The 26,665-nt window shown below is 47.5% G+C and overlaps 1 protein-coding gene across 18 annotated transcripts in view; it reads right to left on the bottom strand.

Annotated features, from left to right (window-relative positions):
- Positions 1–26,665, bottom strand: part of MACF1 (microtubule-actin crosslinking factor 1) — a 194,524-nt gene that overhangs the window by 9,694 nt on the left and 158,165 nt on the right. For 7 of the 18 annotated variants that reach the window (XM_019547553.1, XM_019547549.1, XM_019547558.1 and 4 more), the window contains 31 exons: positions 24,762–24,869; positions 24,134–24,352; positions 23,236–23,439; positions 22,367–22,375; positions 21,034–21,265; positions 19,611–19,837; positions 18,279–18,401; positions 18,061–18,162; positions 17,491–17,592; positions 17,217–17,390; positions 16,953–17,108; positions 16,658–16,855; positions 15,842–15,970; positions 15,355–15,528; positions 14,305–14,460; positions 13,960–14,166; positions 13,714–13,833; positions 13,314–13,483; positions 12,896–13,055; positions 11,494–11,688; positions 10,385–10,513; positions 9,878–10,021; positions 9,382–9,570; positions 8,856–8,973; positions 7,773–7,936; positions 7,579–7,632; positions 6,229–6,391; positions 5,685–5,839; positions 5,334–5,408; positions 4,207–4,224; positions 1,183–1,300 (listed from right to left, as the gene is read on the bottom strand). In XM_019547553.1, the coding sequence (XP_019403098.1) occupies positions 1,183–1,300; positions 4,207–4,224; positions 5,334–5,408; positions 5,685–5,839; positions 6,229–6,391; positions 7,579–7,632; positions 7,773–7,936; positions 8,856–8,973; positions 9,382–9,570; positions 9,878–10,021; positions 10,385–10,513; positions 11,494–11,688; positions 12,896–13,055; positions 13,314–13,483; positions 13,714–13,833; positions 13,960–14,166; positions 14,305–14,460; positions 15,355–15,528; positions 15,842–15,970; positions 16,658–16,855; positions 16,953–17,108; positions 17,217–17,390; positions 17,491–17,592; positions 18,061–18,162; positions 18,279–18,401; positions 19,611–19,837; positions 21,034–21,265; positions 22,367–22,375; positions 23,236–23,439; positions 24,134–24,352; positions 24,762–24,869 (4,492 nt within the window). The remainder of the gene's footprint in view (positions 1–1,182; positions 1,301–4,206; positions 4,225–5,333; positions 5,409–5,684; positions 5,840–6,228; positions 6,392–7,578; positions 7,633–7,772; positions 7,937–8,855; positions 8,974–9,381; positions 9,571–9,877; positions 10,022–10,384; positions 10,514–11,493; positions 11,689–12,895; positions 13,056–13,313; positions 13,484–13,713; positions 13,834–13,959; positions 14,167–14,304; positions 14,461–15,354; positions 15,529–15,841; positions 15,971–16,657; positions 16,856–16,952; positions 17,109–17,216; positions 17,391–17,490; positions 17,593–18,060; positions 18,163–18,278; positions 18,402–19,610; positions 19,838–21,033; positions 21,266–22,366; positions 22,376–23,235; positions 23,440–24,133; positions 24,353–24,761; positions 24,870–26,665) is intronic. The other 11 variants (XM_019547550.1, XM_019547560.1, XM_019547567.1 and 8 more) reach the window with 5 other exon arrangements.

Here is a 26,665-nt window from a genome sequence, read left to right as displayed (position 1 = left end):
AACCACGCACACCCACCAGGCCCTCCCTCCATGATGCTCTTTCTGGCCAGTCACTGTGACTCACCTAGAAGCTTTGCTTGCTTGGTTTTGGCCCCATTAGTATGGAGTGGGACCCACTGGGATTGGCCGTCCCTAACCAGCTGGCCATGCGTCGACACAACACAGGGCTTGTTACTGCAACGTTGGTAAATGCTGGGTATTAAAACCCAAATTCATGCTACACCAGTCCATGAAGGCTGAAGTTCTGCTAATGCTAACACACAACACTGACCTGAAGGGAAACCCATGTAAGACACTGGCTTTCAGCCGTCACAAACACGTGGAAAGGAGGTTTTACAGGACCAGGAGGATAAGCACCGCATTGGTAGACACCCCACTGCAGACATGCCTTGAGGATCCACAGTATAACACAGCTCAGGGTGGCAAGAACAAAGCATTTCTACGTGTGGAGTCAATGCTCTGAACCAATTTGTATTACAAAAAAAGCCATTTTTAAGAAAATAAGCTTTTTTTTTTTTTTTACTGTAGTCTTTTTAGTTGCTGGAACTTATTTCCAGTCCTTGCTGCCTGAGACGTGGTTTTGCCCACTGAGACTCCAAATGCTGTCTGCGAACCCTACACATTCAAAAGCTGTTGAGTCAGATTCCTCCCCAATCAAGTGATTTCGCAGACACAAGGCCTTGTGGGTTTTTTGGTCTTTGCTTTCTGGGTATGAACATTAAGGATGCACTTACAGGCATGGCTTTAAAACCCTTCCCCATAACCATAAGGACTACGTACAAACTTTCCTGGTTTACGTTTTTGTTTTTTTTTTAACTGAAAGCTGAGCTCCTCACATATCCCCATGACTCCAAGTGCTGGGGCCCTCAGAAAACAACCAAGCAGCGTCCTGTCCAAGCCATGATGAGAGTCCAAAATGTGGCAGCACTGAAGAGTTTCATCTTATTTATTTTTCAAACCTTGATTTCTCCACATCCCACCTCTGCCTGTGCAATCCAACTGAGGAGTCATCTTCAGCTAACAACAGCTGGCAGCCTCATAGTTATAATGGCTATGACAGGTTTCCAGTAATTGCATAAACTCACAGCAAGAGACAGGAAAACTTTGAAAGACATTGTTACCAGCACCTCCCACCCAACACTCTCATCAAAGCCCCCCCTCTCTCCCCAGGCATCTTCTTACCTCTGCAAGGGTCATTTTTCACTAAAAACTCATCCAAGGCCATCCATCCGCCACCGACTCGAACCATGACAGTACTGCGCAGAATACGAACCAGCCGCAGCTGCTGGGAATCACCAAACTGCAGAACCAACAGAGAAACAGTTCAGGACACAGGGATTTGAATGAGCCACTGGTCCTTTCCAACACGGACTGCATCAGGATTAGGCGTCCCTGCCTGTAGCCCTCAACAGTTTTCAAGTTATTGTTATTGTAGGGCTCCTCCAAAACGTATGAAGTTACATGTCACTTGGGGAGAAATCCCCCCGGGAGTCAATTTATGGGGAGTGTCCTTCTACAGAAGCACGGGGCAATGCAAGTAGCAACATTCTCCAAGGCTAATGCCAGAAGGGCACCAAAATCCAGCTGTGGATCAAAGAACAGCCAGGCAGCCCGCTGGAGCCTGGAGTTTTTATTAAGGAGAACAAGGGTTTGCTCTGCCTTTCGCTGTGTGGAGAAAGTGAAGAGGCTGAACACACTGACATTCCTGATGCTGTTGGCATTGGAACAGGGCAGATGATCACAACATGCGCGTCACTGAAGGCTGGTACAGGAAATGCCAGCAATGCCGTGTCCCCGCAGAGAGGGAAGCCTCCGATTAAGTCTGGCACCCAATTACTTCACCGAGCCTCTGCAAGAAAGCTACCCAGCAGGAATGGTCCCCAGTGCATCCCCAGTGAAGACGTGTGCAGTGAATCTATAACAGAGATCTCTGCTGCAAGTATCAGAAGGTGCATTGGTGAGTATGATGCTCGTAAGCAGCTTGTGTGATTTCAGACCATTGTCCCCCGTGCCCCAAATCAAAATGCCATCACCCTGAGCTCCAGGCCTGTCACCAAAACCAGATGTCCCCTATCACGCATATGCCTCTCTGCAGAGCCCTCTCTCCTAAGCATTTGCTGTTACACTGTGAGGCATGACTGACCTCCCCCAAAGGGAATCCTTTGGGAAGAGCCCAAAGCCTACCAGAGAAGGGTATAACAATGAGCTACAAAGAGACTCCCAAGCCATAAGAACTTATGATCTCAGGTAAAACGGAGGGGGTGGGATTGATCCCCTTGGAAAGACAAGGCACCTTGTGACCTCACAGGATTACAGAAGTGGTAGCTTTATTTTCCCTTGCGAGGAGGGGGTTAAAAATCCCAGGAACAGAGTGCAGATATAAGAAAACAAGCAGTAAGAAGGGGAACTTGGGCAGAACTACTCCATGCATCTAATATTACACATGGAGTAAAAATCTGTGAGGAGGCAACTGGGGGAGGTGAGAAATGCAGGGGTGTTCACAACACACTTTGCCTGATTTCCGCAAGGAGAGGCCATCGGAGGCAGCACGACACCTGGGCCACGGGCATCTTTCTCTTCTAAGGCCCGTAGCTGCAGGCAGCAGTCTTTCTTAAGGGATTGCTTGTCATGGCACTCCCCAGCTGAAGGTCTGGCTTTCTTGTAGTTCGCAGAGACTTGCCCAAGCTAGTTTTAAACCAGCTAGTGCAGGTACTACCAGCAGCGTCTCTAGCGCAGCACAGCTGCAACGCCTGCCTGCGTACACACAGGCCGCTGGCCCACGGAGCTCTGCAGGACCTGCACTAGCTAGTCAGAAGTTAGTTCAGGGATGCTGATATGAACTGCACTAAGACACGCTTAGGCAAGCTTAGAGCACCCACGCTCACCTCTGGCTTGGACATACCCTAGGACCCCACAATAAGCCGGCAGGCCAGGAGGCTGCCTGGCTTTGGGGATGACAGTTTTCAGTTTCAAAAGTTTCTAAGTGACACTTCAGAGGTGCTTGGGTGCCCCTGGGGCAGTGAGTCACACACTTTCCCTGGGACAGTCCTTTCCCTGCCCCTGTGCTACACCAGCCAGCTAGAATCACAAGAGGGTCCCCGAGCTCACTGAAGGACAGGACACTGTTGGTTACAAGCATCTGTTACTTTCAAATCTACAGGGCATCTCCCCAGGCTCGGAAAATCCTGCTCCAGACTGACCTGCTCTTTGGCATTACCACAGCACGATGGAGCACCTAGTTCTCCATCTTCAAAATACTGGCAGCATATATCGTTTATTCCAGGTTTGCCACACTGAATTACAATGTCTACCATAAATAGGAGACAGTGTTTGATAGGAGCCTCACAGCCAAGTCACAGCTTGATGGATTTATCTCTAGCCACTTGTCTAAAACAAAGGGAGCTAGATTCTATCCTTTCTTCCACTTGAGACATTCAGATTCTCTGCCAGATTTAGCACCCACCACCTAAAAGCTCCCTTCCCTGTCCAAGGGCAGCTTTTAACAAAACGTCACCCCCCTCACGTAACCACTGGAGCTCTCCTGTGCTAGTCAGCCTTCAGACACAGCAGTGCCCATCTCATGCCCGAATGTAATAGCAAATACATGCATTTTTTTTTAAATGAGCTTGTTCCAGTAATGAGTTACTTGCTCCAAGTAGCAGTGATGAGGGTTTAGTTATAGTTACCCAAGTGATTAACCCAGTGGATTCAGCATTCTCATTCCATGGTGACTGCAATATGTTCAGCTCATCCAGATCCTGGTATACAGTCCATTTACAGAAGGTTTCAGCCCCTTTATTTTAGTAAGGAACAATGATTTCCCTCTCAAAAGAGAGGTAGCATCAACCGCAGTACTGGGCACCCCCAGCTCCTGGTATGAGGGCATGGGACTTTTTTCTTTCCTCTTCCAGGAATGTTACCATAGTCTCCAATGCCACTGGGGCATCAGGGAGAGAAGCCAGGTGGAGAGACATGCTGCATTTTGTCGACTGCAGATTTTCAACTGGACTCTACTTAATTTGGCCCCTGTTCTCAGCCAAACACCCCGCTGTATACCAGGCTCTGCTGAGTGTACCAAGCTCTCTAACACAGCACTCAATGGATCACGTCCTCTCACAGCAATGAAGGAGGGACTGGGATTGCAGACGCACACAAGCCATGTTTATCAAGAAGAATGGAGAGACAGCATCAAAAGGCACACTGTACCTGATTGCCGAGGAAGAACTATGTAGAGAAAGAATGTGGGTGGGGGAAGCATCAAGAGGGAGAGAAGAGAGAAGGGAGAAAAACAAGAGAACATTTATAGGATTAACAAACGTAATACTCACGAAGCTTTAACCACAGGCAGTTCCAGACCTGCACGCATCACGTTATCTGATATCACGACCCACCTTTGGCCGTTCCCTAAGTACTGGCTGTGACTCTTCACAGCCAAATTCACAGATGAGTGAAAGAGGATGGAAGGTACTTCAAGGTGTTTTAACTCCTTTAATTTTAGCTCCAAAGGCCTAACCCTTAAAGGAAGGCAGAGCACCACAGTGATATGCTGCGAGTCCCTTTCAGAAGTCTGAACCATGGAATGATTTGAAACAAATGCGAAACGCAGGACAATTCTTATCCCCTCTTCGAACTGGGCCATGAAAACCATGGGTGCAAGCTACCCTCAAATACAAGGAAACTTCCTGGCTGTTTCTGCCTACAGCAAATACAGCCAGTCTCATGGTGAATAGGTCCAGCTCCTTTGGAACAGTGCCACATTCGTATTGTCCTTGCACTTCTGTAATTAGGCACATCCGAGCCTTAACGCACCAGATGGTCCTGCTTAATCACCTCTGCTGTCTTTTATAAAAGAGGGCAAATGACCATGGGGCATCTATAACTGTTGTCTCCGCTACAGTCTCACGACATGGCAACTGCCTGCAGATGTCCCCATGCAGTGGTGAATAAGACACACTTAGCCAGGGGCTCCATTAATGGGATGCTGCTGCAGTTTGCCCCAAAACCTGCAGAAAAACAGCAGAAATTCTGCTGCTAAGAATTAAGACTGTCACATCAACTTGGGGAACACAGAATTAGGCAAGCAAAGCACATGGCTCCGCGTTTTGGATGCCCAGTATCTACATTTAGTGTTTTTGATGGCAAAGAAGTGGCATCAATGAGAGTCTTGATTCAACCTTTCAAAAAAAATGGAGACTCACTAATGCGAGAACCAGCTAGCTGGCTTCATCCAGGCAGGAAACAAATCCTAACTCCCCTCTCTGCTCTGATCAGACACAGCCTGGAAACCAGGCACATCTGTGCCGTTGTGGGACATGCAGCATCGTCGCCCTTACCCGATACTTGTTCTCTCCAATCTGCTCCACCTGAAACCTCTTTGCACACTTGCACTGGGCCACCTGCCTTGTGACCTGTCATAAACCAGAAAGAGAAAGGTGAGAAATTAGCAACTGTATCTCTTGCAAGGGATATGCTGGCTATCGCCAGTTATAAGCATAAAGCAGTACTTGGAATAAACGTGGCTCATAACCAGCTTCACTTCAAAAAGGTCTGAAATACTTGACTCCTGATCTTGGATCAGTGCCACTAGGATTCTCTGGGCGCTCATAAGGCAGCTTTCTGCCTACTCTTTGGACACGTAATTGAGATGTTATTAAAAACCTGTCTGCGCTCTCTCACTCCTTTACCTCATCTTCAATTTTGTCTGCGTCTGTGGTGGGTCGGTAAGCATCTTTGTTAGGATGGAGAGCAGCCACAAACTCGTAGTAATCAATATAGCCATCCCCATCGCGGTCAAAGATGTCAGCCACTGCCGTCATCTCCAGCTTTGTGGTGGGAAATTCTGGAACAGAAACAAAAAACACAGAGGTGCAATTAGAAATAGGTAACTCCTTGTATCTCTTCCCACAATCTGGTGGAAACAGCACATGTGCTCTACACTGCATCACACATTCTTCCTGATGTGTAGCCTCCATCAAAACAGTCATTATAGGAGAGGAACCATGCTGCAAAGTACAATGTTGATTTTGAGGCCACAAGTAATGAGAAGCAATGACAGCGTGAGGCAATGACAGCTAACACCCACGGTAGGTTGCTATGCCATCACTTCACAGCTCTCTGTCCCTGAGAGATACTAAACGCCCCTCGTATGTGGTGGCACTTAATGAGATTTGTCTAATATGGGGTTTACTGTGCCTTGTGGCAAGCGAGCTAAGATGGATAAAGACTTACTGGAAGCAAGGATTCCATCGATGAATTCCTGCCGAGTGATCTTTCCATCCTGGTCTTTGTCAATGCGCCGGAAGAAGTCCATCACCCGGGATTTCTTGTGGTTCATCCAGCGCATGTATTTCTTTCTCCAGACATCGAAGTCAAAGTTAGCAAACTCCTTCAGCTGGAAGGAAACCATTTCGAGTCAGAGTTGGAAGGACCGACAGAACCTTCTCCCTGCTCTATACACACTAAGCTTTCAGCCACGAATGGACAGTGCTTCCAGAGGCCTGACTGCCACACACCTCTTGAAAGCAAAACGGCAGAGCAGGGACACTCCTCTTCAGGACGTGGCCATGACCCCAACTTTTCATAACAGAACAGGACACACTGTTTCTGACAGCCACCATGTGAAGCATACATCACAGTCATAGACACGAGAAAGTCGCGTGTTCTCCACGCTTGTTTCACGCACATGTATGCGGATAGAAGATGGGCTTGCAGACAGACACACACAAATAGCCTCTTTGCACGCGTCAAAGAAGATAGCTCTTTGCCCCGGACTGTCCTAATGATGTCCCTGATCCTTTGTTCTCAGGGCTCCTGTTCCTTCCCCTCCCTGGATGCCTGGTAGTTTTACCTTGCTGAGAACAGAGCAGCTGCAAACAGAGCTCTTCTGTGTTTGTCCAGAAAGGAAAGTGGTCTCTCCTTTGAGATGGATCATAATATTGCTTGGTGAATCAACCGACAGGCTATGCAGCCAAGGCAACCTTCGTTCTCCTCACCCAAGCGCCTCTATGATCCATCACCACTTTCCTAACTTGCACAGCGAGCCCCAAGGACTCTCTGAGGCTCAGGTCTCTGGAATGGCAGCGCCGAGAGACAACCCTTGACACAGATCACCATTCACAAGACGGTTGCCTGTTTAACCCAACTGAGGCCTGCACATTTAGGAGATGCCTCAGACCTCTGTCAGCTTCAAGGGGTTCTGAGTGACCCAAAGCAACAGCTCGTTAGTGTTTTCAGTTGAAAAAACAAAAACCAAAAAACGCTTGGAGTTCAAAGTAACAAAGGAAAACATTAAAACGCATCAATTGAACTGACCTACAGGAAAAGCCACAAAAAACAAAAACACTCACTTCTGGGCATAGCTGCTTTGTTAAGCATAAACAAAAACAAAAATGACATTAGAGGTTTCTGAAAAAAAGAGATATATAGATATACACAGCAGTACTGTCATTGTTAAACGGATTATAACTACATCAAAAGCAGGGCTGGCTTTCATTAGCTACAGAGGGATTGACTCCCATAGCGCAAAGCAGGCAGGTTAACCTGCCGCGACAAGGACAGGAGGCTTCCAGGAGGCCTTACTATTTTAGCAGAGGGTTTTCTCATGGGCGCTTTTAGGAACGTACTGGTCGCGACCTGCGATACACACAAGGCGGTTTCAATTGGCATTAGTGCGACGTGCTCTCCCCATCTTTCCTGGCAGTGCGGTGACAAGGCAGTTCCCTTTCTGCTCCCACCCCCTCCTCTCGCAACCCTCTACCCCACACGGCCGTTACCTCCTCCAGTCTATCGAGAGCATCATTGAGTCTGCGCTGCCGCTCCAGGGCCAGCAGCCACACTTGCTGCCAGCGCGCGGAGAGCTGGTTAATCCGTGGGTTCTTCGTTTCTGACTGGGAGATGATGGGCATGGTGGGAGGCGCTGTCTGGCTCAAGGACTTCCCTGCAGAGAGAAACACACGCCACTGGGGATAATGGGGGGGTTGGAAAGTCCAGGGGAAAAAAGAGACACCCTCCTTTTTGTTAAAGAGAAATGTCCCAGCATCCTTTGCTGTCAGTTTCTAGAAGGAAAATATGGGACTGGGAAATGTTACCTGATATATCTGCAGTCTACCCCCGGGTCCCACATTTTTCTGATTTCCCCCCTCCATTAGATCTAACCTGACCCTTCTGCTCCCAGAATCACACATGAAGAAAACAGCATCCTAGATCAACTAGAACAAGCAGTGGTTTTCCATCTTTTTTAGACTTAAGGCTTCCCTCAGAAAATGCCAGCTCTTAGCTTACACTTATTTTCTGACTACAGAAAAATAACAGAGCTATTCTTCTGTTGCAAGGAACTCAGAAAGCCCACAAAAAAGCAGAATGTTTTTAACGCACTGAACTCCTATTTGAAATTGCTGGGTTTATCTTGTGAGTCGGATGTAGCTGTTTGCACACCTAACCGTGCCAATATTGCACAGCACCTTTAAAAGGATCTCACGGCACCCCTGGATGATGTGGCACCCTGACTGCGAATCACCAAGTCAAATGCTGCATGACCTTCCCAGCACCTTGGTAGTACAAGGAAACTGAAGTAAACCAAACCAGAGCCTGAAGGAGTCTTTGGATGATGGAAAGGCAGAGCATAATAAGGTTTTTGGCATATGTCTTCTACTAATACAAATACCATCCCTGTTTTCTCTCCCATTCCCCTGGCAATTGGCAGCCCTGTTTGCAGGTGGCTGTCAAAGCAAGGTGCATTCCTAATTGAGAATCAGAGCCGGCCTAATTAGGTTTTCTCTGCAGTCCTCCCCCCAGCCCCCTAAATCTCAGAAGTCATTCCAGGGCAGAATGTATAGAACAACAAGTTGCGAACATACTGTTGCTACGGGATTTCTCGATGAAAGGTCCGTGGGTCGGCTCAGTGGCTTTCCTCTTATAGGTCTTGGTGACCCGGTCCACATCAGGCTGTTTTCGCGTCATCTCCTCCATAAACAACTGTTCAATGGCAAAAGGGAGAGAAGAATTGTAACGTTTCCCATAATTTCCTCCACTCAAGACTGTTGTCCCTCTAGATCCTTGCCTAGAAACTCCCAGACCACAGTAGGCATTTGGGTATACTCGCCATGTGGCTTTGTGGGAAAGCTATTCTACAGCCACGGCTTTGATTTCCTGTCCTGATGTTCTGCTTCCTGGGCTGGGTGGAGCAGTTCCTCGCCTGGCTTGCAAGCGACAAGTCCAGATGACTAACATGGTTTTAATGGGATCATAAAAGTAAATTCTCCTCCTCAGAAGAGCAGGGGTGGTTATACCACATCAAACTATGTCAGTCCTTGTCACACACTCAATCTGCACCTCAGCAGCAAGGCAGGGAAGAAAGAAAGCAGACAGCAGAGAAGGAGTTACCTGGTGCTCAGAGATGAGGGCTTTGACCTGCTCGATATTCTGCGGCATGGGTTCCTGGTCCCGCTGAATCAATGTGGTCTCAGCCCACTGAATCCAGGCCAGGAGCTCCTCCAGGAGTTCAGCGTTGGCTACCAGCTCTGACAGTGCAGACTCAAGCCTCTGCTGGTGCTGCTTGGCCCACGTGAGGACCTAACAGGAACACCAACGTGACAAGGAAAAGCAAAGGGACATTCTTTGCTAGAGTCTCCCCTAGAGCGAAGCGAAGCTGTGCCCCCTTGAGACAGGGCATCCACCCCCATCCTAGGCCAATGGCTGATGTGTGGTGTCTCATGAGAGCTCACCGAAGCAGACAGGACTAGGACGTTTTTTATTTTAACAAATCTTGCTGCTTCCAAGATGACGCTGCACATTAATTCTGTTCCTGGCCCTGTTTCCCAACAGGGGCCAGAGGGCCCCTCCCTCTCCACCCACACACCCCAGGCCCTCCGTGACTCACCTCCTCGAACCGGGCTCGGATGATTGTGATCCAGTGTTTAATTGTGGTGATGCAGTCCGGGTGGCAGGCAGCCAGAATGACTTCCCCCATGCCCACAGCCGCATTCACATCTGTTCGTTTCTCCTCCACTTTCTTCATGAACTCCTGAAGGACAGGGTCCCTTGGGGTGAGAACCCACAGCCAGACTCCAGCCCCTTAGCCCTCAGCTTTGAAGCTCTCCATTTAAACCTCGCAGGGGTCTATGGTACGGCTATTTGCCCTGAAGGTTGTTGCATCCCAGGTAATTTCCCTTACCGATTCGCACCTTGTATTACAAGCCAGGCCAATCCAGTTTCCCAACCCGGGAGACCACTATTTAATGTGCTTCCCATCGATTATTTCTGAAAACTCTTGCTAAAGAGCCTCCCCTGCAACTTCTTCACAGCAAGGGGCTCTTTTGCTGCCCTTTGTTCCTGGGAAGTATCTTATCATTCAGGGCGGCGCAGGCTCCTGAGCAGACTCATTTACCTTATGTATGTCAATGAGCGACTGCAGCGCCTCGGTGTCATCAGGCAGCGCCCCCCTGAAGCGGAGGGTCTGTTCGGCCTCAGAAAGCCATTCCAGCAGCATGTGCACTGCGGCCCGGAATTCCTCAGCCTGCAATGACACCGAATATGTTAACCCCCCTCCAGCAGCAAAGACATGGTCAGTAGGACGCGTATGTAGCCGGGTGCTCTATCCGCTGCTCTAGAAGCGCTGACGTATGTCTAAGGGGAGCAGAGGAAGGCAAAGTCTGTCTTTTGCTCTATGTTTGCATTATGGTTTGTGAAGGAAGCATCCAAGTAGCTTATTTCCCACTCTGTATATTAATGGCACTGAAAAAGCAAACTCCTGTTTAAACACCATCAGCCCCCTCTGCTCACGCTGGTAGTGCTGGGAGCTTCTTTGGATCAATACAGCAGCCCAAGCCGTTTGCCTGTTCCAGCTTTACATTTAGGTCTCTTCTTGGATGAGGGATCACAATTTATACCATCCTCCATAGTTCTGTGCTACCCTGTCCAAATTGGCATATCCCGAGCATCACTGAGGCCTACTCTCTCTCTGCTTCTCCAAACAAGACTGTAATTCTTCTTACTCTTTGTTGAAAAACCAAGACCTGCAAGTCCCTAAACTGCCCTGGCTGTTGTCCCATCAGATTTAAACACTTCACCATCTGTGCACTGTCAGTGAAATGATCTACTGCGATATATTCATGGTCTGTGGCACTCTACCATGTATGAGCCTCCAGCTGTTGCCTTATCCTCCCAATACTGCCTGAGAAGTGGGAACAAATGGGGAAGGGGGAAACAGGGAGATTAAGTGATTCCCCCGAGATCGCCAAGATTGTCAGTGTCAGAGCTGGGAAATAAATTGAGATGTCCAGAGGGTTAAGCAGGGACCTTGGTCACAGCCCCGCACTTGGTGCAGGGAGGAAACGTCCCAGACACAGCCACAAAGGAGACAGCGAATGTTCACAAGGAGCTACAGAACAAAACCCCGGCTTCATTATGGGTACAGCTTCACCATTCATTTGTATAGGTCCACAATTCCATAGGAAGCCCTGGAAACATGAGGGGATAGGGGAGACTCCTGCTCACCTGCTTCAAGGCCTGCTCCAACCGGGTTTGTTTCGACACAGACAGCTTGCACACTGTGTCCCAGCGATTGCTCAGCTCCTGCAGCTGCACCTTCACCCAAGTGGTGTCATCCCGGCTGTTCTCAATAAGCTCCCGCCCCGAGCGCTTGAGCACCTGGACGGTGCCCGTGCGCTTCCCCAATTCTTTCTGGAAAACCTGCCAAAGAAAGAGAGAACAGTCCAAGCACAGCTCCCCCTGCTGAGGAGTTGACTCATGAGTCTAGAAGGAAGGAACAGCACAGATCTGGAAGCAGTTCAAGCCCGATAACAAGGGGTTTAAACAGCTGAATCAGTGGTTTGCTTTCTGGAATGAAATCCTATTTAAAATGCCTCGATTCTTGCTTTGTCCCTTTATTTTCCTTGAAAGAGAGCTGGTCACACAAAGCGTATCAGCTTTCATAAACCCTGGCTGGGTATGTTTCAGGTCCACTCTCACTCAGATGACGCAGGCAGCAGGCTATGTGATCCCACAGGCAGCCTGAGCAACACAACACACCGAACTGAGAGCACCCGCACTTGCTTTACAATGTGCGCACAGGAAGAGAAACTGGGCCTGGAGACGCAGGTTACTCCCTTCTGGTTTTTTAGAGCAGAATGGGAACTTTTATGGTCCAAATAGGTAACCTCCAAAGGCTGGTAGGAGCAGGCCTGGTTCCACCTCTGACATGAAAGATGGCAAGTCTTATAACCCAACCTGAGCCCACCTCTGGGACTTGACAAGACCTGACCCAAAGGCAAAAGCGCCAACTTGAAACACAGTGATGAATACAGCCAAAGCAATGCCAGGAGAAGGATACCAACTTGAGCAGCTTTTCAATGACAGAACCCCCCAAGGTTCCTGGCAGACATCACACTTAAGATGTGATTAACCAGTTAATCATGTCCTAAGTAGTAACCTGGCCACACATTCATACGATGAATGGTGCAACAGAGCAGGGAATAAGCTACAAAATGATGACACACAATATGTATCATATTTTGGGGGAGGCTCCCGTCACACTGGAAAGTGAAGGTGTGGCCAGTGAGCTCCTAGAACTGGAAGACCTGACTCAGCTGATCAATGTATGGCAGGAGGCACAACTGTTGAGACTGGACCCCGCTGCGCCTTTAACTGAACGTTTGTTGGAGGCCCAAGTGAGGACTCTCTGATAAAATCCAAGGCCAAACACAACCAATCCCTACCTAACAGCACGGTCTTCCAAACTGGTCTCCCAGGCATTTATTCAGGTACACTATGGCCAAAGCTGTATATGTAAGACATGAACCTTTGTAGCACACACTGGACTGAGATACTAGTATAAGCCTTGCAGTTATCTGTGGGGGAACAAGAGCTCTGAAGAACAGCTGGTAATTTTCATTCCTACCTTATGGGCATCCATCAAATTCATGACCAGATCCAGATCACCATGGACGGGCTGATCCTCAGCCAATTGTGGCTCCACTTTATAAAGCCAGTCGACCAAGGCCTGCAGTGCATCCATGAACTGGCCAGAGAAGAGCAGGGCTTCTTCCAGCTTGTGCTGCCTGAAGAGAAAGCAGCAAAGCGCACGTGAACTCTACGTCAGAAACATCAACGCGGCTAGTATCCAAATTAGGAAAATATCCTTCTGTTCACCCCTCTTCCCAATGCTCTGCTTCTATCATCTCCTATTGATAGCACACTGTAGAAAATCAGCAGCCACAGAACTAGCCCCTCTCTTCTTTCACTTCTGTACTGGTATTGCGTAGCTAAAGTTGCCTGCCTGCAGAAACGATGGCGAGGGACGTTCTTTTGAGACGCACCTTTCCACAGACTTGCCACACACAGTATCCCACTTGTCGCGAACCTCTCCCAGCAAGTTGTCCAGTTTTTGAGTGTCATCTGGCAACAGGGCCTTTTCTTTGAGGGCTCTCCCAGTCCGGATCGTGGTGTCATAAACAGGCTGCTTTCCACCGAGTGTCTTCTGGAATTCCTGAGCGCACAAAGAGAGAAGGGAAGGAAGGAAACATCTTTAGAAAACCTTCAGGCATGGGATGAACGGCCCTCTTGCACAGCTCTCTACCTGAGATGTGATTGTAGGATCTTCTGTTTTGGCACAGGGTGCTTTGTAGCCTCAGGACACTTCCATCTCATCTCCATTGACTCCCACCCTCTCCAGCTATAAGGCACCGTTTCATTCCAGCTGCAATTTGAACAACTTACCTTGTGCTTGGAGAGCTGCAACTTGATTTTGTCTGGATCATTGGAAATCTCCAGCTCAGAATCCAGGCGATTCTCAGCATCTTCCAGCCAATCAATAAGCTTTTTCCATGCTTCGTGGAACTGCAGTGACAGGAGAGGAGAGAGCAGTGAGCACTCAGCATCCCTGTTCTTCTCCATATCTCCCACAGACTTGCCCTGCATGCTGGAGGAGACTGGGTCCATGACACCCATTTCTAGGCATCTCACCTGTTTGGCCCGTTTTCTAGCATCGTCCAGTGCTCGGCCCCTCTCTACCGAACGCTGGACGACCTTCTCCCAGCGAGACTGGACGCTGACCAGTAGGTTCTTTATCAGAACCACATCTTGCTTCTGACTGAGGAATTTCAGCTGGTTCCCCGTTTGATCTAGCTCGATGATCTGGTCCCGATGAGCATTCACTTCATTGGCAAAAACCTGGAAGAGTGGAGGTTCCCATTTCAAGGGGGGGGGGGGAAAAACTTGGAAATGTCTCCTAGCATCTTACATCCAAGAATGACCTGAGCACAGTTCACGCTTTTAGAAGTTTCCAAAGCTCCTGAATATCAAGGTTACCTTGTGTTCATCTATCTGGGACAGCACCGTGTTGAGGATAAGGCTGGGTGAAGGGGCGATGTTTAAACTCTGCTCTGCCAGGGTGAGCCAGTTGATGAAGTCCTGAAGGGAATTCTGGAACTCTGTTGCCATGTTGAGTGCTTCTTCCAGCTTTGACTGCATGTTAATAAGGGGGGAAGAAAAAAATAAAAAAAAGCAGAGCGACAAAGTTCACAATCTGAGGCTTTGCAGACAAAGACATGCATTGTATCCCTGATGAAATGAACCCTCTAATGGGAACCTCATCAGTTCAACCAGGGAACATGACTTGTTTGCAAAAAAGAGGAGATTTCAATGCAAGTGGCTGTTTCCCAATCAGTTACTTCGGAAACAAGCAGACAAGAATTGTACACAAAAGAGGAGGCAGCTCCATAATCGACACACAAGCGGTAGTGTCACCGCTAGGGCTTCCTGGGAAACAGATCTCTGTGTGAACAATGGTTCAGGCAGTGGAAAGGAGATGACATTTCAAGGACAGCTGCAGTGCCAGCAACTGAACCTGTGCAGAGGCCACAGCCTTTCTCATTTTATTTTAGTGCTGATTAACATGCCGCTATGGCAGTCAGGTCAGCAGGGAATTTGGCTCACTGTCTCTTGAGAAGGAGAAAGGCACCTTTGCCTTTCAGAACTGGATGATGTTCTCATATCTTTTAATTGTCCTAGTGATTTCTGTCCCTCCCTCTTTGTCTCCATCTCTACCTCAGTCCTCTTTAGTTTTACTTTCATTTGCAGGAACACCATTTAACCTGGTCTTGTAACTGTCTATACAAATGTTGTTTTGGTTTCAAGCATCCACCAAATTATCTCGTTTGGAAAGAATGCTAAGTATATACAAGTGCGGAGCAAACTGATCTCATGGGTTGGATCAGAAAAAAAACCCCAGGTCCCCGACGCACAGCTGACTCTGCCTACTGCAAGAGACCCACGTTCTTTCCTCAGCAGTGAGGAGCCTGGCTTGCAAACAAACTCCTTGATAGTGGAAGTGGATCACATCTGATTCCAAACCATTACCTTCCTCTCCTCCATCTTAGTGCTGACCAAGCACCACTTCTGTTCCAGCAGCGCTATGCTTTGCTCTGTCTTGGAGCCAGAGCCAGAGTCATCACGATTCAGCAAGATCAGTCGCCCCTTGGCCAACAGCTGAGTGTACACCTCTTCCTTGGCTTTCAGTTGGGCATACAGCTCCTACCCCAAAATCAGCAGAGATACCATGTCAGGGGAATTAAAGTTGACTGGAACCCAGGATCACAGAAAAATTAGGTTCAGAACAGACAGCAAAGTGACGCTGATGCAATTATCACAATGCTTCCGAAAGACACACATTTATCACTGAGACACCAGCCTCCATTTGCAAACTCAGGGCTACTCTGTGACCTTGGAAGGAATGAAAGATGAAAGAAAGGCTTGTCCCACTCCCCATCAGGCAACGCCACCTAACAAGGACCTAACATTAACCTTTGTGAATCAGGGACATTTAAAATCTTTACTGAGACGTTACCATGTGGGCACTGAGTTGTTCCCGGGCAGTTTCAGGCAGGCCTCCTGTGGGCTTTGATGCAGACAGCTGGCTTTCCATTCTTGTTAGCCACAGGAGGAAGTCTTCAATCTCACCATGGAAACCCTGGGCCTGTTAGAGAACACAATCAGAAATGGATCAGATGACACCCTCAGCCATTGATTAGGCTTTTAACCTGGATGAAGAGGCAGAGAAGAATTCATTATGATATTAAAAAAAATGAGGGTGTGTGCTTTGTCTTCATAACAATACAATCATCTCAGCAAATTCACAAACACAGTTGATTTTCCAAAGACAGACGGCTGCTCCTAGACAGAGCTTCCCCACAAAACTGTACCTTTGGCTTGGAAAGATAAAGTAACTCATCTTTTTAAGACATGTGTCACTCTATGTAGCCTTGCCTTCCTGCTAACAAAGGAGCATTTTTTACCTCGGGTAACTAATGTGCAGAGACAGTTTGGAGGTAACACACAACACAGACAAGGCACTTAAGGTTTTGAGATGAGGTAAGCTAAGCCATGCCAGCATTACAGCTTCCCAACCTGGGACCTTGACATTTGGCAGATTTAAACCCTGATGTTCTCGGAACTCACTGCATTATTACATCAGGACAGTTCACGAATGGCGTTTATACCCATTTTAAACGTGCGTGCGTGTTTGTGTGCACATGTACCAACGCGCACATATACAAATACTAGTCTTCAGAACTGCTCTTTACTCCGGAAAGACAGACTCCAAGCAGAAGCAGACCCTCTGTCCCGCAAGCTTGAAGGTTTCTGTCTCCAGAACATGGCGCACCTGCTGGAGCGTCGACTGCAGCTGCTGCTCCCTCTCCTCTGTTTTCTGCAGCACCGACTCCCAGCACGAGTTCAGTTTCTCCAGGCGGTTCCTCAGGGCACTTGCATCATCCCCTGCGCTGGATTCCAGCAGCTCATTGCCAGCTTTGTTCACTGTCTCTACCGTTGCCTGGTGGGCCAGCACATCATTCTTCAGCACCTATTCAAGGCATTTGGGGTAACATTAGGCACTCAGTTGTTCTGTTAAGTCCAGCTCCTATCCTTCACTATCTGGTAAGACAGAAGGAAGTACTTACATGGTGTTTTGCAAGCTCCACTTCAATGACTTTTGGATCACCATTGATCGGTCTCTGTGCATCTAACAGCTCTTCGGTGTGGGTCAGCCAGGCCATCAGCTCTGCTAAGGCATGTTGGAACTGACCAAGCGCTAGCAAAGCCGCCTCTAACTTGTGCTGTTCCAAGATAGCAACAAGAATGGCAATCAAGATGGTGGCAGAGGAGGAGGCTATAACCAGCCAACTTCAGCCCTCAAGTATTTGGGAGCCCCCCCTTCACCTTACCTGTCTGTGGGCAATCTTTTCGCCCAAGTTCTCCCAGAGATGTTTCAGCTCTGTCAGAGGCTCCTTTATGATGTCTCGGTCCGTCTCATCTGTCGCTTTTTTTAGCATCAGCTCGCCCTGGTGATTAAGCTTCTCCATCTCAATCTGTTGCTGGTAAACCTCCAATTTAAACTCCTGTCAAAGAGAAGGGGGGGGAATAAATACCCAGCTGCTGGAAGCTGAGCTTTGCCACCTGAGAGCAGCAATGGAGAATGGGGCCTTACTGCAGGCGTACCTTCATCTCATTCATCTGCTCCTTCACGGTGTTGAGGTCGGTGCCAACAGGAGGCATGTTGCACAGCTTAATCACAGCATTATCCAGCCAGTCAAACATTGCCTGAAATGAGGAAAAACCAAACCTAATCAGCATCAGGGCAGGGAAAAGCAAAGCTCCACATGCTGCCAGAAGAACAGGGTGGGCGACAAACAACAGACTTCTTTCTCAGAGTAAAAAGGCTGATGATGCATATACTCGGCCACTGCACTGCTCAGTGAGCTCATGTCATCTTTCCCACCCAACAGAAGACACTGCCTGGGCTCAGGTACATTGTGCTGTTTTCTCTTCAAAAGCGTGTAACCCTTTAGGAGGGTGGATGCCAGCCAAGTCTGTGCTGCAGACAAAGCAGTGGCAGAAATGCTGAAACCATGTATTTCTACTCCTTTTAGCTAGTCATTGCGCGCAGGGTGGGACATACACTGGAAGCTCTTTGGGGGCAAGGTCATTTTTTTGTACAGCACCTAGCAAAATAAGTAGCCAGCCCAAGCCTGGGGCCTTCTCAGCACTACCTAAAGATGTGCCTCTTACCTGCAGATTATCTTGGTATTGCACAGCAGACTGCATGGCCTCCTCCAGCTTCTCCAGCCTCTCCTTCCAGGTCTTGTTTAGGTTTTCCCATGCATTGTTCATCTGGAAGATAAGGGATTATTCCCAAATCCATTAAGCTATTCGGTTAGAATCTATGCTACTTTTCACAGGACTTCCAGCTAAAGTGGGGTGGAAACAGGACTGTTGTTGCCTCCTACCTCATCAATGCTTTTCTTCACTTCCGGCTTCTCAGTTTCGCCACAGGCAAAAATTAGATCAGCTCCAAGGATCCGAATAAACTCCAGCTCTTCATGCAAGCCATCCGTTTCCTCTTTGATTGTCTGCAGGCAGGCACAATGAACAAAGAGAGAGAGGCTTAAATGCTATTTCATGGGAAAATCCCATACAGCAGTGCAGAAGTAAGCAGATTCCTTTCCCCCTCACTAATGCTTTTCAAATCTGGTTGAAGGCAGAGACCCTTGCAGTCTTATGTGCATCATGTGTGCACCACGCTAAGCAACAAATTGGCATTTTCATCAGCTGCTGGTGTAACTGTTCAGCCTCCATTGCTTCCACCATGCATATGGGAATGACAAGGTAAAAAAATAAAGCACCTAATTTGGCTGAATTCAAGAGGGGGCGAAACTCTTCGCAAGTCTGATTGCTTTTGCTGTATTATATAAAAGAAGGAATGAAATGGGTTTAAAGCAGTGATTCTCAACCAGGGTGCCACAGAGCTCCAAGATCCTTTGAAGGAAGTGCTGAAGTGAGCAGCAGTCAGTGAGGTACAAAGAGATAAACAGATATGCACAAGTTCAGGCTTGACCCTGACTGGCTGGTCCCCCATTCCCCGTGCCTGTCCCCTCTGCAAGGAAGCAAGCACTGTAATATTAGGTTTTGAAATTGGGTGCCACTCAATGCACAAAAGGTGCGGAGGGTGCCTTACCTCCAAAGGGACTGAGAACCACTTAGTTGAGAGAAAGCCAGTAGCATTAAACCAAAGGCACAGAATGGAAACAACAAGTACATATACACTGGGGGACAAGGTGTAGGTGAAAACAGAGCACAAACAATAACGCCCCCCTTCCCATCCTAAAAGTTACACTAAGGTTAAGCATGCAGACAGCCCAAATGGATTCTATCGTGTGATCTGAAATAACTAAATAGCAACACTCCTCTCGAGGTTCACGCAGTTCCTTAGTCATCTTCAGTCTAAGTAGAATGGAAATATGCCACATGCTCTAGCCGGCTGTCCAGTGTCTCCAATCCAGGAAGGGAGCAGAGACCAGCTCGTTTCAACCATGATGGAGAGCAGGGGTCAAGTACAGCTCTGACTATTTACCAGAGAAGCGTTTTCCAATGTTTTTAGCCCTGTTCCAGGATTGGGTATTTTCTTTTGTTAAAAGCATGAAATTTTGCACTGCTCTTATCCTGTTTCTCCCATTATTTCTGTGTAATGGGGTTTGTAGCCACACCGAGGGTCCACATTGCTCTGCCATAACAATGTCTGGTTGCAAGCACAACGTGGTCACAAACCACATGCTCCTCACCTCTGCTGCCTCCACCTGCTGCTTGATGATGGATGGATCAATGCCTGGGCTCTCCAGGTCGTGCACAATGTCCTGTGTGTCTTTGATGGTTGTCAGGAGGGCTGCCATGTCATACCAAAACTTCTCCGCGAGTTCCAAGACATCAAGGAACTTTATTTCACGTTCCTCTGCTCGAGCTTTGATGTCTTCCCAGAAAAACACCATCTGATCCAATTTATCTTGGATTACTGAGGGGAAAACAAACCACAGCGAGTAAGGACTCCTTATTGCAATCCTGTTGTGAGCAAGAAAACCCGATTACTAACCAAAGTATTTGCATACAAATGCTTCACAGCTAGAAACATCTGACACAACATTTGAGCAAGAGTTCAAGACGGCCAAGACTATGAGAATATTCATTCACAAAGAAGCCAGAGGATATGAAAAACATTGAGATACTGGAACAAAACCTTTATACATCCACAGAACAGCTCTACCATGGGCAACTTTAGGACAAAGTTGGCCATACGCTCCCTCCAATCAAACTCTGCCCTCCCTCCTTCTAGCATAAAATCTCTGCACTCAGATAGCTTGTGGGCTTGCCAGCAAAGGTGCCAATTACTGTCAGTTGGGTTTCTGCAATGGGGACATTTTGCCCCCTTGAATTAGGGACGGAGCTGATATCAACATCTGGCATCCCACTGGCCACCAAGAGCTATCACACAGGAACAGCTTGTGGTTACCATTGAAATGGACTGGGTTTGAACCTATTCCTGAGCCATCAAAGGCACCTCTCAATACCATTCCCCCTAGGAATCAAAATAAATCAGGGCAGCCTACCGGTATAAAACACACCACCTTTGCCATAACAGCTACTATGTTTAATTGCATAGCATGTGCACCTTTTCCCCAAAAATCAGCTCCCCAAAATTAGGGTGCATGTCTTAAATGGAGAAGATAATTTTCTGACTGGAATAGAAGCACTCTGCTTTGATTCCTGCTGACAGCAGCAGTGGCATTTCTATTTAGGCAGCTGAGGGAGTCATTTAATGTAACGGTTCTTCATTCTTCAGGTGTTAATGATCATCTCGCTTTCTAATGGTCTTGAATGTTCCACTGATCAGGCTAATCTTTCTTTTGGCAATTTTGCTATCTTTTAGCTGTGACTGGTCTCTCTTCTCCTATTTCACAGCCTTGCAAATGATTTTTAGCTCTTTTCAAAGTCACAGCTCCACTCATGGAGACCAGTCTTGGCAGGATGAATGAGCTGAATATCAGGTTCTATCCCTGCTCTATGTAGCCATAACTCTCAAAAAAATCTTTTCTTCTGCCTTGCCAAAAACAAGATGCACATCATATTTAGGGGGTGTGGTAGGCAGGGAAATACGGCATATGGGGAAAAAAAATGCAAAAACCAAGCATGCCTGAGATGGCTAAGCCATACCTTTTGCTGCAAGGTCCTTGTCCGCTCCCTGCGACCGTGCAATCAGCTCCTCCCCACGGCGTTTCAGCGCCTCAAAGGATGGCTGCAGCTTCTCCAGCTCCATTGTGGCATTTTTGTTGTCACTGATGCACTCCCGGATTTTATCGACTTCTGCAGGTATTAACGGCGGCACGCGCAGCCGAGAGGACAGGTTCTCCAGCGTCTCCAGCATTGGCTCGATCTTATCATGGAACTGGAGAGAGGCATATCCATTAGGCAGGTCAGATAAGATTGATTAAGCAGGACTGCATTATTCCAACTAAGCACAGTATGCCCTGAACATTACACTCAGCCTTATCTGGTTAGAGAGAAATATCACTCCCTATAACACCAGTTCCACCTGCAGCTTCCAATTCGATTCCTGGCACTGGTTTTATTTGTCACTCGCAGCTATATGCTGAGTTAGACGAGATTGCAGCTAGAGCAACGTACAGAATAGACAAACAAAGCCATGAACCAAACACAGCAGCAATTTGTTGTTATCCCACAAAGCACCCAATTCCAGTATACCTGGCACCCCTCAACTAGATGTGCATCAGGACCGAATCACACCAGATCCAATACGCGTGCAAACACACAGGTGGAAATGTGTGTGCGTGTGTTTGGTGCAGAGCACAGCCCAGTGCAATTCTAGCCTAGGAGCCATCCCAACACAACTGCAGCAAGATGGTAGAAAGCGTAGACGCATGCAAATGGGAAAAACAATGGGGTGCTACAAGTGCTAGGCTTTCAGCTAAGCAAAAGCAGATGCCTGGGCTTAATGGGAAAGGAAGGAGGCTTGGCCACCTGTTAACTTTAGCATTACAAGTAATCTAGGAAGAGCTGCACGTCAGAATGAAAGGAGCATAAGGAGAAGTTAGTATTCTAACTGGCTGTATGGGCCAGAGGACTGGCTCTGTGATTTCCTCAGCTAGTCATTATGAGAGAGGGAACAACACGAAGAAAAGGGGTTCTAGGTGCAAAACTCTTTACTCTTAGACTAGCATAATAAGCATGAGCCAACCAATCCAGCTCAGCTAGGGCGGCAAGTTCTATGCGTGAGCGTAGACCCCTTTTTCAGTAAAACCCTCTTTGTACAGAACATGTTCATTCTAAGCAGAAGCTCACTGCAAGTGAAGCTGCAGGCTGCATTGCAATGATAGACTTCAACGTGAATGTAATTCCAGCACAACAGGTTGTTCTTAGCAGATTCTGCTGCATAGAAATGTACACTAGAAACCTGGGTACAAAATAAATTATGACGCTAGGCCAAAAAATGAGTATGTAAATGAGCGGCTAACTTGGTGAGGCTTACCTCCGTAATCTGCAATGGTGGGGCGCAGTCAACACAACAATGAAATGGGACCATGTGGGGAAGACGGGAACAGGCAGCAAAACACAGAGATAACACATTCCACAATGTGAGTGAGAGATGAGACGTGAAGGGTATTGTGGGGGGAGGGGAAAAACTCGGAGTTAATACAAGTGCAAACCCAAAGAAGTGACTAAACAATACAGATATTAAAAAAAACCCCCAGACACGACATAAAAATTGTGCTACAATCACTGTAGTTATTGAAACACAGCTGCAATCGCTAATCCCCGGGACATGCAAGAGAAGATCTTTAGACCCTTGCTGAACTCCAGTTTGCACGATCCCTGCCCTTCCCTTCACGCTGTTCTTTTTTCCACTTCACTGCTCCTCAGGAGATGCCCATTTACAAGGGATGATGATTTACTCTCCCATATAAAGGATCTTGTCGCTGTTCATTACACGCACAGAAGCTTCCTCCTTATTAGGAAACAGCCTCAGCTCTCTCAGCAATTCTTAGCGTCTCTCTGGACCCTTCCAGTTTGGGCACATGTGAAAAAAAGCCTTTTTAATGAGGAACATTATTGAGGCTGTAAAAATGTACTACCCTATTTACCCCCTCAGGATCCAGCGCTTTCAGCACAGCATTTGCAAAATCTACCAATAGAAGCCTTCACCTCTACCTCAAGTACTGTGCAAAGCACCACTGATGCTCCGGCCTGCTGACAAGCACCTTCTCTGAGCACATCCGATGCTACGTCATGGTAATAGGGCAAAACTAAACTTCCCGGCCTGCCTTCCCAGGGCCGGGAAAGCCATAAACATCACAAAGGCAAGCTACGGGCAAGCTTTGTGCGCCAGGAGAAACATACCTGAGTGGACTGGGACACAGCTTCATCTAATGCCAGAGCCCGCTGGCACACCTCCTCCTTGATTCTGGCGTACATGGCCTCTGCTGTCGTGTACTTCTCCTGCACCATCTCACCTTCCTCAGGGTTGAGCTCCTTGAGCTGCGGTCCAATTTTCAGCAGCTTGTCGATATGAGGCTTATGTTCGGCAATAGACTCCCTCAGTTGCTAAAGAATGGGAACACAGGTAAAGAGTGGTTTGAGTCTGAATCCACATGACACGGTTACTTTGTACAATGTCCGTTCGAGTGAAAATTCATGCCACGGATACTCCAGGTAAATCCTGAACAAGTCTGTCTCAAGTGCACAATGCCGGGGTATTTGTGAGGTATCAACCACCACTGCAGCCAGATGTCATACTTGCAATTTGTTCTGTCCGGCCATCTGAGGACTCCCCCATTCCCGTCTTATTTCTGAACCACCAAGCAGTTCTTGGCTCCCACACCACTGAGGGGCTGACCCTAAGGAGCCTTCCCTTCCTGGCACATCTCTTTCAGACAGAACGCTTGCTCCTCCCCATGCACAGCCTTGCTGTGGCCATCTTAAAGCCAGAAGGCAAAATACAAAGACAACGAAATTTTGCTGAGTTTGCACTGAAAATGTCTGTGTCAATTAAAAACTGCTTACTGCAGGAGGAAACAAATACCTGAGACTGACCAGATTCGCAAGTGCTGCTGTTGTATTAGGTAGCCAGAAAGCCCAAAAATAAAGAGCTCTTGGGCAGTTGCCTATCACCTGCTTATCTGCAGAACGCACGACAGGCCACTCCTAGCTCCACTGTCCGGAGGCCTCCCTGTTACACACCTGGCCAAATCTTTTCTGCCAGGTATAGAAGATGCAAGTGAAAAACCTCCCTCCTTACCCTCATATCCTCCTGCTGCTGCTTAAGCTGCTCGTGATCAATAGCTGGAGGGGGCAACTGGGCAATCAACACCTGCGTCTCTTCAATCCATGGATTCAGCTCTTCATACGTCTCCCAGAATTGGTTGACCAGGACCTGCGCCCGCTCTAAGCGAGCATAGCGCTCCGAGTTGAGCTGGCTAACAGCTTCATACTGCTTCACCAGAGACTCTGTTTTCTCCTAGGTGGAATGGGAGAAGACTATAGAGTTGGTGCTGGACAGAGGAGCAAAGAAAATAAGCCAGCTAATGGGAGCAAACAGAAGTGGTAGAAGACACTTGTGGTGGAGTTGGGTGATACTGGATATCAGAAATAATTCAACAAGCAATTTCCTATAAACATCGCAACAAAATTAAAAAGCCAATAAATGGGAAAAAAGATTTCAAGTGGGAGTGTTTGGAATGACTGCAGGTGGGCTGAATTTAAAAACCAAAAGGAAAAGAAACAAGGAAACAGATGCAAGAACTGTATGGTCCACTTCCCACGCCACGTCTTCATCACATCACTTGCCAGGAGTAGATCTATTTGAAATGCAGGATCTAACCTTCTCCTCTGCACAATACCCACGTGCATCAGAGACACTGGTTTACCTGTAGAATGGCTTTCTGTTCCTCCCCGCACGTTCCAAAAATCTCATTTCGCTGGCTGAACAGCTCATCCATTGAATCTTTGTGCCGAATGATGTCTATGGAAAAAGCCTGTGTGAAGGAAATGTTCCAAAAAGAAAAATCAGAATAAACCATAAGCTTCATCTCCAACTGAACCCTTTGCTCTCCCCAGGTGGCTGTACTGGGGAGTGGACACCAGGTGCTCTGGGAAAGCAGTCAGATGCCTGACACCTCACCTACTGGAGGCCACTTCTACCAAGCAGATGAGAGACAGATTGCAAATACTGGATCAGATGTCCTACAGCACACTGAAAAACCAACTCTGTAACGCAACCACATTTCCTTCTCAACTGTGCTTTGGAGTTGCATTCTCCTTGCTAACTTGCCCTCTCATTCAAAAGCAGGGCAAAAAAATGGTTGAAATGAGAGATTGTGTTGGACTCAGAGAAAGCAGGGTCCACCTCACGTTCATTTATGCAGCACATCAGGAACCCACTACAGCCTTCCGGAAAGCATCTTTCCTGAAACCCCAGAGGCAACGGCAGAGCCAGGAGAAACAGACTGACCTCTACGCACCTTACAGAAAAGGTGGAGAGACAAAGTATTGGATGGATCCCACTCCTAATCCTTCCACTAATTTGCTGTGAGACTTTAGGTAAGTCAAACCATTGGGGGTCTCAGGTTTTCCATCTGCAATCTGTTTCATGGGGGTATTACAGGGTGAATTCTATTTAATACTTCAAAATACTTGGAGACAAAACCGTAGGTGGAAGAAGGAGCAGTAGTGCAAATAAAATGTATACTCGAAGGGTCATATGATTATAACAAGATCCCCACAAGGAGCTGGAAGCTAAGCCTAGCTCAATTTACCTTCATACGTGCCGGCTCATTCCCTCATCATTTTAACAATGATTTTTTTTTTAAATTCACAAAATCCAATAAGAATTTATGTTTCCATTATTATAAAGCCCCCAGAACCTTTCATTTAAAGCCATGCCCGAGGAAGCTGTTATTAACTTATTTAGCAAGTGTATTTTTTCTCTATAATCTTCGATAATCTCAATGCTCTCCATTGCAATGAGGTGGTCATCACTCCCTAGAGGCAACTTCCCATGTCTCTTTGCCCCAAATGGGGACGTCAGGAGGGAATCTAGAGCCACTACACTGCTCCACTGAAAGGAACGGGAATTGAAAAGCAAATGTAAACTACGTGTTAAACCAAATACCGCATTTCCCTATTGACATTACATCTGCCATCTTTTGTGACCTTCACACCCAGATCTTTGCGTGCTTGTTAGATGCTTCCAAATGAAGCCTGTCTCCCAAAAGGAGATTTAAAACCACAGAGCTCTAACCATGATGTTCAGTACTAGACGCTTAACAGGGAGTCAATAAGATGGCTAAACACGCCGTAGTCTGGGGTCAGGGGTGCAATATGGTGCTAAAAGTAAGTGCGTGTACAGGCAGTGGTCGGGCATTAAATGGAGCTATAACTGCTATTAATGCAACTCCATCTGGACTCTGCACATCACCATTTCATGAAAAGTAGCTCCCTGTGGGCTACAACAGAGAATCTGCAAAAAGGGGGGAACCTCAAACACACATTTATTCGTGTGAGTAGATGAAAGTTTTGCTAGCATTACCATAGATGGTCTATATGCCCTAAAGGGAATGCAAAGAGAGATAATTACATCTGCACAGAGCTTTGTACAACCCTAATTTAAGGGGGATAAAGACAGAAGTTAATAAGCCAGTGAAGGAAATGTGTAGAATCTTATAGATTCAAAGGCGTCTAAAAACAGAGGTCTAAACAACTGGAAGCGTGTAAAAGTGGGATGCATGGCAGGCCTGCGGTTAAAGCAGTAGAGTCCTCCATACGAGGAGTT

This window comes from Crocodylus porosus, unplaced genomic scaffold, assembly GCF_001723895.1.
Source record: "Crocodylus porosus isolate Cpor-Errol unplaced genomic scaffold, CroPor_comp1, whole genome shotgun sequence".
NCBI lineage: Eukaryota > Metazoa > Chordata > Crocodylia > Crocodylidae > Crocodylus > Crocodylus porosus.
Note: the sequence above shows the minus strand (reverse complement) of the source record. Positions and strands in the feature narration are given on the sequence as shown.